At 38.3% G+C, this 13,008-nt stretch overlaps 1 protein-coding gene across 1 annotated transcript in view; it reads left to right on the forward strand.

Moving 5' to 3' along the window:
• The first annotated feature begins 2,671 nt into the window (after nucleotides 1–2,671).
• PEX5L (peroxisomal biogenesis factor 5 like) overlaps nucleotides 2,672–13,008 on the forward strand; it is a 290,800-nt gene continuing 280,463 nt past the window's right edge. Inside the window, exon 1 of the mRNA XM_055568977.1 lies at nucleotides 2,672–2,707. Within this exon, the coding sequence (XP_055424952.1) occupies nucleotides 2,687–2,707 (21 nt within the window). The 5' untranslated portion in view covers nucleotides 2,672–2,686. The remainder of the gene's footprint in view (nucleotides 2,708–13,008) is intronic.

The raw sequence follows: 13,008 nt of genomic DNA on the forward strand, positions 1-13,008 counted from the left end.
CATTTTATAATAAATAATTTTCCCAAGAGTAACATGGAAACATACATTACCATATGTAAAATAGATAGCCAAAGGGAATTTGCTGTATGACTCAGGTAACTCACACCAGGGCTTGGTAATAACCTATAGGGGTGGGATAGGAAGGGAAGTGGGAGTGATGTTCAAGTGGGAGAGGACATGGGTAAACCTATGGCTGATTTATGTTGATGTTTGGTAGAAACCAACACAATACTGTAAAGCAATTATCCTTTAATTAAAAATAAAATTCATACTAAAAGAATAATAATTTCCCCCATTTAAGTTTGTAGAGCTCAAGGTCTCAGGAAATCATCACTCATATTTTCTGGACTGTGTGTGCTCAGTTTGCTCGGTGGTGTCCCACTCTTTGTGACCCTGCGGACTGTAGCCGGCCAGGCTTCTCTGTCTATGGAATTCTCCAGGCAAGAATACTGGAGTGGGTTGCCATTTCCTACTCCAGGGGATCTTCCTGACCTAGGGATCAAACCCATGTCTCTTGCACCTCCAACATTAACAAGTGGATTCTTTACCACTGAGCCACCTGGGAAGCCCCATTTTCTGAACTAGAAAAAAAACAGTTTGCATACTCATATATGATGGTTTAAAATTGACAACTCCCTTTGCATACATTAGTTCTCAGCAGCCCTGTGCAGTAGGCTAGGCAGATACTTGCCTTACTTCAAAAGTGAGGAAATAGAGAATTTCTTGCCTGAGAGAGAAGTTAGGTAGTGTCATAGAAGTAGCACTTCTACCTACTGACTCCTGTTTCAGTGCTCTGTCCTATAAAGGACAATAAAACAAGAATTGGATGGTACTTTACAGTTTACAGTGCTTATGAACATGTATCAATTTTCAAAATAAAACCATGAGTTTTCATGCAGCGTTTAGACATTAAAAAGCTGAAGTTTATAGAGGGTAAAGGAAATTGTCCAAGGTTAACCACTGGGGGAATCTAATAGGAATCCAAGTCTCCTGCCTGCAAGTCTTAGTCATTTTGTGTTCGGTTGGTTGATTGTTCTAGGGCCTCAGGTGCACTGAATTGGATTAATTGTTTTTGTGGTTCATTTCACTCTGTCCTCACTAGTTCATGCATGGTTTTATTTGGTTACATAGTGATTTGTATAGAGTAATACATGTCTGTGAATCACCACCCAACATAATAGCTGAGATATGACAATTCGCCTTCACGTACAATACCTCCCCATCCCTTTCCCCTACCTCCCCTCACCCAGTGTCACCATTTTAAATATGATATTAATTGTTTTATTGTTTTTCTTTTCATATAGTTACATACAAATATATTTATATTCCTAAGGAGTTTTTTTTTTAACTTTATGAAAAGTATATTATGCTATATGCAAGATTTGGGGGATTATATCATGCCTTATATAATTTGGGGGATGTTGTGCAATTGGAGATCTTTTTACCAACAAAAGTAGGTAATCACAGTATACACACATACACCAGCCCATTGTTTTGTGTATATATATTTATAACGTAAACATTGCATCAGACTATCCAGTCTCTTAAACTTAAAACATATTGAAATTATTAAACACCCATTCATTCAGCAAATATTTATAGGGTGCTACTATGTGCCAAGAGGTACTGTGCTTGTGATACACCCACGCAAAAATAGGTACACTCCTTCCCCCAAATATCCCTGATCTCATGGAAATAACACTGTATATATTGAGATAGACAATAAATAAAATAAATGTATAAAATATACAGGATGTTATGTGATGTTAAGTGCTAGGGAGAAAAACAAATCATGGAAGGCCCTTGGAGACTGGAGTTTGCTGTTTTAGGGTAGACAGCAATGAATTGGAGGTGGGGTGAATTGGGGGTGGGTTGAGTGGGGAGAGGCACGGAGTGACACGGAGGTAACTTGTGAGAGCTGAATCAGAATAGAAATAAACTCTTCGGAAACCCCACGCTCGGTTTATTCAATCTCTAGGATGATGGGCTTACTCGGTATTGATGGCTCCTGAACAGACAATGCATATTCCTCCTACTTTTTCTTGCAACTAGCCTCCAGCTCCTCTGGAACCTCCCCTAGAAGCCGTTGCCCCACCTGACCACCACCACCCGGGCACTTGGCCTCCACGTGTGCGCATTCCCGAGCACGCGCGCAGGGGGGCGCGCGCCTCCTTCGGCCGAGCCCAGGGCCAGCCGGGAACGCGTACGCGCGTGCCCGGCCCCGCGGGCTCTCGGCAGGGACGCGGCCGGGAGGGCGGCGCGCGCCCAGCTCGGCAGCTGCGGCGGCTGGTGTGGGCGCTCACGTCAGGGCTGGGAGGAGGAAGGGGTTCGCTGTGAAGAGAGTGAGAGAGACATGAGGCAGCCAGGCAGGAAACGAGAAAGTGTTCGGAGAAAGAGTGAGTTTTAAAGACGCCCGGCAAGCAGGACCGTGCCTGAGGGAGAGCGTGGCCGCCTGGGCTCCTCGCTTCATCCGCGCGCTCTCCAGTGTCCCCTTTCAGCACCCCGAGCGGAGAACAGTTCCCCGCAGCCCGCAGAGCTTCAAGGGGCCGCTGGCGGCCGGGCTACCTGGAGCCTTCCGCCAGGCTTAGGGGCACCCTCTGAGAACCCACCTTCTCTGTTGCCGTGCAAGTGAACACGAGGAGAAGCATCCGGCAACCTCAGGGAGTCCTGAAGAAGCCGAAGCAGAATGTACCAGGGACACATGCAGGTAAGACATTTCCATCGAATTGGATAGGAATCTTGGGGACTAATATAAGAGCAAGGCGGTTCACCAAGTAACTGTGGTCAAGTACTGCCTCCATACAATTCAACAAGTGAAGTGGTGCAACATGACCATGACATTTCAGTCCAGGGCTGTAGGTAAAACTAGACGGGTTTCTGAGGGTGGGAGAAGGGGAGGAAAGACCTCAGAACTTCGACTGGGAAGTTTGTTTTATGTGTATTCCCTGAGCCTGTTTCTTTAAACAAGATCAAGGAATCCAAAAGGAGGAAACCTGGAGATGACCGTGTTTCCGTTGTATCCCTATTGATGCAACTCAGCATGTATGTCAACTGAAGGGCAAACAATCATAGGAAAGACAAAGCTTTTCTTTTATCGTCTGCGAAGGTTTTTGACGTTTGGAACACTTTGCCACTTTCGTATTATTTTTTAAAGTGATCATTTTAAAAATGGTTTGTGCTGTATTTTTCCCACTTAGATGACGGGACATTCTCACCTATCCTTATAGTCACAGGATGACTTAGGATGAATTTCAAACATATGTCCAAGAGGCTCTAATGTTTTTCAGAGGAGGTGCTGTCTCTGGCTATTAAAGCTCATCTGAGCTGAGCCACTGCTTCTCTCTGATGTTCTCCACTCTCTTGGGCAAGATTACTTTAACCTTGACTCCAGTTTTCATTCACATAGTTGGTTCTTCCTTATAAAGGCAGGTGCATGCTTTGGGTGGAAAAAAATGAAATACCAACTCAGCTTCCTAGAGTATAAACTGAGATTTTATTTTATTTATTTATTTTTTTACTGTTCCTAAATGTTTTAGTCATGGACTTGATGTTTGGGCTTCCTTTCCATTACAAAGATGATCAACTACAGTTTTATCATATGTGATAATTTCACTCTAGTGTGTAATGTGCATGAATGTTACAAGGATGTTACTTCTGTATCTTTAGGACAATTGAAAAACAGATAAATTGACAGTTATTGAATTTATGACTTAGTATTACCCAATATTTAATTTCTAAGCCTGTGGAGAAATTCTTTTGGATTATAATTTAGTTTTATATAAAATGGTATTGTATCACATTCCAAAGTTTTATAAGAATTCTGAATCAGCACTATCAGAATTATAAAAGCATTTCCCATACTACTGATATCATCTTGTTTTGAAAATTATTAATAGAGTTATATCACAATTGTTAGACAATAATTAGTACCTGAAGTATATTTCTAAATACGTACAATAAATACGATCTGCATGTTTCTTATTAAAGCTACACTAATTGAGAAGTTAAGTAACAACCATTCAAACAATGACAGATCAAAAATTAACAAAGGGTTTTTACCATAGTTTTATGCTTCATCTTCACTCCCAAGAATGGTACTTTTAATTTTATGTATGATCTATTTATTATCCCCAAACAGTTTCTCCACAGGAATAAAAATAGGAAGATTTTAATAAATGGAGTCAGTCCTCAGAAAATTGCTCATTCACACAAAATTCAGAATTGACTACTTGGGCAATTTAATGAAACTTTCCACATTATTTTTTGTTTGAAAATATGTTTTTGTGAATGAATAATGCAAGCAACAATCTGATAAACTCAGGTACCCCCAAAATAATTTAAACTCAATTTTCTGGATATTTAAAGGAAAGGCATTACTGAAACTTGAATTGCCCAGAATAATGTCTGATGGTTTCATTTCACTTTGAGAGAATAGACAGAATGTAAGGCTCTGTATATGTTTTTGCCAGAATGTTTTTTGCTTGTGCACTGCTGTAACAACGAATATGATGGCTTGCAGTAAAACTCACAAATCTTTGCTGCCAAGCTTAACTTGGAAACATTACTAAATAAAGACTGTAATCAATATGCTTGCCAAAATTTCAGAGCACAATACTTTTTTCCTATTTGCTATTGACCATTGATACTAACTTCTAAGGCTTTACTAGTTTAGTAGCTATTAAATGATATTATCTTCTGGTTGCGAATACTCCCTCCCCAAACTAAAACACTTTTTACAACCTGATTTGTAATATAGTTATTTGCTGACATTTTAAAACCCCAGTCTCTTTCCCAGAAAATAGTATTTAGCCTATGTACAAAATCCCCATTGTGTTGATACCTTTAGATTAAATAAAGAATCTTTCCTTATCAGAAACAGCATCATCTTCCTGTGCATACCTGACTCTAATCACAAGGGAGAAGAAGCATAGCCCAAACACTCCAAAATATTTGTAATTTAAAATCAGAATACATATTTGGTAAAGTGGACCAGGGATGAGCAGATTTACTAACATTTTTTGCCAACTTTGGAGTTTATTTGAACACTGGTGTTACTTGGCTGATACCTTAAAACGGGAATGCAACAGAAAATATTTGCAATCATTAACTGTGCCTTCTAATACTTGTCTTTTCCAAATCCAAAAGATTTTCAAATAAAATGCTTTTTAAATAAACAGCCTGAAGTAGGGGAGGTATTCACATGAAGTTTTCAAAAATTGTCTAAAACTCCTGTGGTACCTTTGCTTTTGCAACTTTGTAAATAAAATATATTAATTTTGATGCATATATCTAATTCATCCAGTTTACCATAGAAACTGCATTCATTTTAGAAGCCACAAACTTTTAAAAACACAAATTTGATTTACTCTGGTAGTTCATTAGAAGATAAAAGTTGACAAATGACAACTATTACAGATAGATAGCACAGCATAGTGGTATAGATTTCTTGGTTTCAAAGTGAATGCCACAGGTATATTTCTTAGGAGCAGGCCCAAGAGTTGTGCCATTTTTCCAGGTGCATCACCAATTATTTCCAAGGGGAATTCATCACCCCAGCAACTTAAGCAAAGGTTGTTTCTTTAGCAACTGTTTCCTTGTTTTTCCCTTTTGACCAAGGGAATCAATGGTGTTTAAATACACTTTAACATCAATTCTGACCAACTCTCAATTCCTAATAGATGACCTGTGATCTTAAACCCTCCAATATCTCTGTGTGCTCTGCAGTGCGATGCTTATTTGTGTATGTGCATATGAGTTAACACTGCCAATTAGAGCAAAATAATTACATGTGTCTGAATGTTCCCTTAACCAAACCTTTTTCTGAAATGGTATAAAGACAAAGCAATATAATTTCAATTTTGAACTAATTTTTTAATTTTTAATAAAGGATCCCCAGTAGAATTTTTGTTACAAAAGTTATTTCAACTAAAACTGAGTGTATTTATTACACATGAATTTTTTTCTGAATAAATTGGAAAAGAAAAAACAGTTTTTTCAGAAGACAAAAAAATCTGTTCATAATTGTAACTGATCTCTATGATAGACATTGGAAACAAGCTTTTTTGACTTATTCAAACCTGCCAAGGAAAAATTCCATACCCTCTGGCTTCACAGGACATTAACTAAAGAAAATTTAAATGACAAAAATTACAAGATTATTAACAGCTCAAAGAGTAGCTATTTATTTATCTTCCCCCAAAAGGGTTTTGTGTTTGTCTTAAGTTTACTTAAGCTTTTTAAAAATTTTTTCATGAAGTTTGGATAACAACTTATGTTAATACATTAGATCTGGCCACTGGAGACTCATTTGACTCACTAGAAACAACTAACATAAGAAGCCAGTCCAACATAAGGTCATAGAATGTTCTCAGCATCTATAACAGCAGTTTTTCATTAGTGATACCTAAAGCAAAACTGTGAAGTAGGTAATATTTGTCATGGATATTTCCAGTTTTTTAAAAGATCCATTTTTTCCCTCCTGATGCCACCATTTTCTATCCTGTGTCATTTCTTTATCAACCCTTTGCTGACAAAAACATAATTAATGCCAATATGCCACACATGTGCAAACCCTATATGGATGTTTACATTTTTAGAGGGAAATCTGTGAAAATCAGGAGGTATTTTTTGGGGGGAGGGACAGAATTTGTGAGGAGAATGAGGTAATGCTGGCTTAAGGCTGGGGTTGATTGTGTTAATTTGGTCATGGATGGACATGAATTTGAGCAAACTCTGTGAGATAGTGAAGGACAGGGAAACCTGGTGTGCTGCAGTCCGTGGGGTTGCAAAGAGTCAGACTCGACTTAGTGACTGAACAACAAGCTGCTGCCCTCACCTTTTCTCTCCCCTCAGCTCAAATAGTACCTGCCGTTCCCCCTCAAATAATCAGTATTAATACTCCTTGAGTGAATTTACTTCAGACATAAATTTATTGTCCAAAATTAACTAGAATTCTATTGAAGAAAATTCATGTACGGTGAAACTGATGCTCAAAATTATGACACAAGCTCCCGCAAGATTCCCAAGTGCTTCCAGTATATTTATAAGCAAATCATGCTTGTTACGAGACTAATATTATGCTCCTAACATTTAGGAAAATGATAATACTCATGGCATAATATTGCTGAATATTTGATTAACCTGAAACTCTCATTCCCCAGCTATACTGGCCAACAGTTTCCTTTATAGATTTACTGTAAGAAACACAATATGTTCTTCCTAGATTTTGTTTATAGTTTATAAACATTCTTCCTAAAAACATGTGTTTGAAGGAAAAAATTCCAGCACACAAATGTTTTGACTCTAAAAACATTTTTAAAGTAAAGAATAAGAAAAAGGTTAAAACAGAACTTGTTCATTTTAAAAGCCCGAGTCTCTAGTATTCCCACTGCCAACCTCAGAAACACTGAGATGTGATGTGCCATGTAGTCAAAACATCTGGCAGGCTGCTTTTTTACACTTTTCATTGAGATCTCATGTTTCCAACACAGGCATAAGCTGGAGCTGTGTAAAGACTTTATATTTTAGAATTCACTTCTTGATATTTTGATAGAATAACTGGTATGCATTTGCTGCACTTAGTGAAGGTACACTCCAGCCTAATGTCTCCTTGTGGTACCTAAGTCCAATCTGGGTGTTTGGAGACATCTAAACATGATGTCATTTCAAATCCACCAGTAAAGAACATAGAATAGCCAAGCTTTCTGAAAAATGAAACCTTTTTATGATTCAGATTTCGTGGAAGGGAAAAGTCATCTTTAGCCTGTAACCCATGGATCAGAGAGCAGATGCTATGAATTGGGGGTTACATCTCTTTCAGAGACCCCTTCCTTCATCTTCACCTCACCCACCCACTTCTCACCCCTTCTCACCTATGCCATCCCTAGGAATACCAAACAGAAGACTTTTTCCCCAGCCTGTTAAGAAATATCTTTATATCTTATATATGATTATGTTATACAGAATATTAACAGGGAGATAGCTAATACCCTATTGGTTGGTTATCACAACCATTACTAATTGTTCAGAGCCCAAGATCTAACACAGCACACTGTCAGTATTGTCTTATAATGTCATATTTCATGTATAAATATGTTATTTGTGACATAGGGGATACCTGCATTATAAGAGGAAAATGTTCTTTGTCAATTAATGATTCTTGGCTAATTGGATATCTATATTTTTTTTAAAAAAGTAAATCTTGACTTCTATTTTGCATGTACACAAAAGTCCATCTCAAGTAGGTTAAAATAAGAGAATATATTTATGACTTTGCAGGTAGGCAGTGAACATGTTAAAAAACATTTACCAGTAGCTATTTTAATTTCCTTGTTTACTCTATTATCTGTGTCATTTTGTGGACTGTTTTTATTGATTGATTTTTATCTTCATTATGAGCTGTGTTTTTCTGTTTCTTTGTATGCCTGGTACATTTTGATTGGATGCCAGACATTGTGAGTTTTACATTGTTAGGTGCTGGATTTTTTTTTCTTTTTTTTTTTTTAAGTTTTATGTTTGGATACAGTTAATATACTCGGGAACAGCTTGATCATTTCAAGGTTTGCTTTTAAGAGTTCTTACATGATACCAGAAGCCCAAAGTATTTTGGTCTAGGGCTGATTGTCCTGTTTACTGTGGTACTATCCTTTTGAGTACTTTATCTGACGTCCTACTTATCCGAAGATTTCTTGACTTGGCTTTGGGAATGTGGACTCTTTATAATCCCATGTGAGCTCTAAGAATTTCTCTGCCTGCTCCTTTCTGATGGTGTAAGGGTCATTTCCTCACATACATGGTCAGAACTCAGTGGAAAACTAGAGGAGGAAGCCCCTGCATTTCTCCAGCACTCTCCCTCTGTTCAGACTTCTCCCTACTCTGCCCTATGTATTCTAACACCTGGGCCTCCTTAACCCTCCACTCTGTCTCCTCAGCTTATTGCGAGTATAAGAGTTTTGGGGGGTTCTTGCTTCCTACCTTATGTCTGGAAAACTCTTTGCTGGCAGTAGGCTAGGGCAATTACAGGACTCACTTTGTTTTCCATCTCTCAAGGATCCGACCCTGTGAGGCTTTTTTTCCCAGTGTTTAATAACCATTTGTTTGTATATTGTCTGTTTTTTTCCCAATTTTATTGAGAAATAATTGACGTACAACACTATATAAGTTTAAAGCATACAATATGATGGTTTGATTTACTTATATTGTGACGCAATAGGTTCAGTTACCATCCATTTTCTTGTGAGGATACAATAAAAAGAAAGAAGGGAAAAGGAAAAAATTTCTTTCTTGTGATGAGAGTTCTTAAGATTCACTCTAACAACTTTCCTCTGTGTCATACAGCAATGTTAGCTATAATCCTCATGTTGTGCATTACATCCCTAGTATTTATCTTATAACTGCAAGTTTGTGCCTTTTGACTACCTTCTTCCAGTTCCCTCTCCCCTCCTCTCTGCCTCTGGTAACCACAAGTCTGAGTTTGTTTGTTCTTAGTTTCCACATATAAGTGAGATCATAGTGTTTTTCTTTCTCTGAGTGACTTATTTAACTTAGCATAATGCCTCCAGAGTCCATCCATGTTGTTGCAAATGATACAATTTCCTCATTTTTATGACTAATAATCCATTTTATATATGTGTGTGTGTGTATACCACAACTTCTTTAACCATTTATTTACCAATAGACACTTCAGGTATTTTCATGTCTCAGCAGTTGTAAATAGTGCTCCTTTGAACGTGGGGATGCTGATATTTTTTGAGTTAGTGATTTTGTTTCCTTTGGATGTATTCCCAAAAATGGAATTGCTGGGTCATGTGGTAGTTCTGCTGCTGCTGCTGCTGCTGCTAAGTCACTTCAGTCGTGTCTGACTCTGTGCGACCCCATAGATGGCAGTCCACCAGGCTCTCCCGTCCCTGGGATTCTCCAGGCAAGAACACTGGGGTGGGTTGCCATTTCCTTCTCCAATGCATGAAAGTTAAAAGTGAAAGTGAAGATGCTCAGTCGTATCCTACTCTTAGCAACCTCATGGACTGCAGCCTACCAGGCTCCTCCGTCCATGGGATTTTCCAGGTGACAGTACTGGAGTGGGTTGCCATTGCCTTCTCCTATGGTAGTTCTACTTTTACATTTTAAAGGTCCTCCATATTGTTTTCCATAGTTATTATACTGATTTCCAATCCCCCAACAGTGTACAACAGCTCCCTTTTCTCCACATTCACATTAGCATTTGTTATTTCTTGTTTTTGGATGATGACCATTCTAACAAGTATGAGATGATAGCTCATTATGGTTTTAATTTGCTTTTCCCTACTACCTAGTGTTGTTGAGCATATTTTCATATACCTGTAGGCATTCCTATACCTTTTCTGGAGAAATGTCTACTCAGGTCCTTTCCCCATTTTTTAATTGGGCTATTTGGGGTTTTTTGCTATTGAGTTGCATAAGTTCTTTATATATTTTGAATATTAACCCTTTATCACGTATAGTTTGCAAATATTTTTTTTCCAATTACATAGATTTTCTTTTTGCTCTGTTGATGGTCTCTTTTGCTGTGTGTGCAGAGGCTTTTCTAGTCTGATGTAGTCCCACTTGTTTATTTTTCATTTTGTGGCTTGTGCTTTGGATGCCATGCCATCATTTTTGACTGATCTGTATTAGTACTGATATACTACTTCTCCTATTAAAATTCCATTAGATAAATGACCATTATCACTCTCCATGTGAGATTTCACTAGATTGATCATCTTTATTATTTTTAGACAATGACCATTAAAAATTGTACAGGTGAAAAATAATGAGCTCATATAGATAGGTGAAGTTTGCTTAGCCCCATTTCATTAAAGAGAAACCCACAGAACTCTGCCAGCAGCTTTGAAATGGGGTGAACCTGAGCCACGCAGGAGAGTTTGCATTGCAGTTGCATATACGAGTCCCCAAAGTCCCTGCTCATACATAGGAACCACCCTGAAAAGCCAGACAAACCCTGTAAGTCGGAGTTGGTGTAGCAAAAACTTTTTTTCCAAACAGAATGCCATATGGTCATCTATAAATCATGGAGATTCTAACAGCTGATTGGTGCTGTTGTGATGCCAGAAATCTACCTAGGGAGCCACAGAATTCCCACTTCCACTGAGCCTCTTAAAAACTATGCAGTTTTTAAAGCCACTGGTATGGTAGACGAATTCAGAACCATTTCAGATGAATAATCATAGAAGGAACTAGGGATATTTGGCTTGGAAAGTAAAGACTTGAGGAGATCATGATGACTTTATATAAATATTAGAATGGATTTTATGTAAGAAGGAAATAGTCCATACACCCTTGAGGGTTAAAACTGGTACCCTAGCTGGGTGAGATAAAGTTTCCTCAAGGCAATGACTGTGAGAAGACCCTGGATACAGTACCCCGTTCTCACTGTAGTGAGCTGCCTGCTTGGAGATGGAAGAGGCCAAGAGTAAAGGGGGGCCGAATGGAAGCAGAGCACAGTGTCCTTGTACATACGCAGGCCTCTGACCCAAGACCATTATGCCTGTGGATGAAAGTACTGAAAAGCACCGTAAAACAGTATGTGTGTTTGGGTCTGCGTGTCTGTGTGGCCCACCCGAAATGGTTGTAGTCGACTGAAGTAATGACCTAAAATAAGCAAAACCCAGTGTGTTCTGGGGGAAACATTCCCTGGTTTCTTGAAAGTATACAGGTGAGCATCAGACAGAGGCATGCCAGTGCCATGAGGCGAAGTGGTCAAAACTAGTGAAAAGTCTGAAAACACAGAACCTTGTCAAGATGAGAAACAGGAAAACATTTAAACCTCTTAAGATGAAGCTGCTGGAGCTGCAAAATATGTTTTCACCTCCTTTCACACGGGTGTTAACTGTAACATACAAAATGGTATCTTCTGATCATGCTGGATTAGACATCTGATTGAACATCTGATTGGACACGCTGATCATCTGATTGGACAGGTGATTGATTATGTGTACATGAAAGATCTGGGAGCTGGTTGAAAAATGCAAAATCTCAGGTCCTTCTTCAGACCTAGTGAATCCAAAACTGAATTCTCCAATATACCCGTGATTTTTACACACATTAACATTTAGGGTACAATGATCTGAAAACATCTACATAAAGAACAGGACCTGATCTATTGCACTGAGACCTTAGCAAAAAGCTTGATTCTTGAATAGTTTTCTGACATCACAGAGGCACAATGATGAGGTACCTGACAGAGGAGCTGGCAAGAGCAGCTACCACAGCTGTGGTTGAATAAAATTTCTTTCTTATATTCCTGTCATAACCTCTACCCAACTGGTTATACTTTTTCCATCTGGAGAAAGCTCAGCAAACCTATTATATTCCAACTGAATAAAACAAAATTTTAAATATTCTAAAGAACTGTTATGTCTTCATCCTATTAAATCTTTTCTGCTCCAAGATAAACAGCCCAGTTCACTCAATCGTTTCTCATAATGACATTTCTGATGTTTTAATGGTTCCATGAAAGTATGGCCCTCTGAACAAGACACACAGCTCAAGATGTGATCTGACCAGTGCCATGCACTGTGACATTATTTATCTCTTGGGAAAGACATCTATTCAGACAGCTGCTATAGCATCTTTAGACTAAATTGCCCTCTAAATTGTTCTGATGCTTTACAGGTGTTAGGTCTTTATACCAGAATAATCTTGGATCCAAATATGCTCATTAGAATATTCTAGGCTAACAGTTCCTTATGTCTTCAAAAATTGCAATAATATTCAGTATTGAAGTCCCAGAATCCTAAGCTTGAAGGACTCTTGAAATTGTTTTGTTCAATCATCTCATTTCACAGATGAGGAGACTGAGGTCAAAGAAAATAAGAGACTTGCTCAAAAAGTCCCATATACCTTAGCAGAACTAGTACTGGAATGAAAGCTGCCTTCCACTAGTGTGCTATTCCCATTACACTATTATTATTTTGAATTACAATAAAAAAATCTAAGGGAAAAGTAAGCATTATAATAAACTGCTAGATGTTT

This window comes from Bubalus kerabau, chromosome 2 (assembly GCF_029407905.1).
Source record: "Bubalus kerabau isolate K-KA32 ecotype Philippines breed swamp buffalo chromosome 2, PCC_UOA_SB_1v2, whole genome shotgun sequence".
Classification (NCBI taxonomy): Eukaryota; Metazoa; Chordata; class Mammalia; order Artiodactyla; family Bovidae; genus Bubalus; species Bubalus kerabau.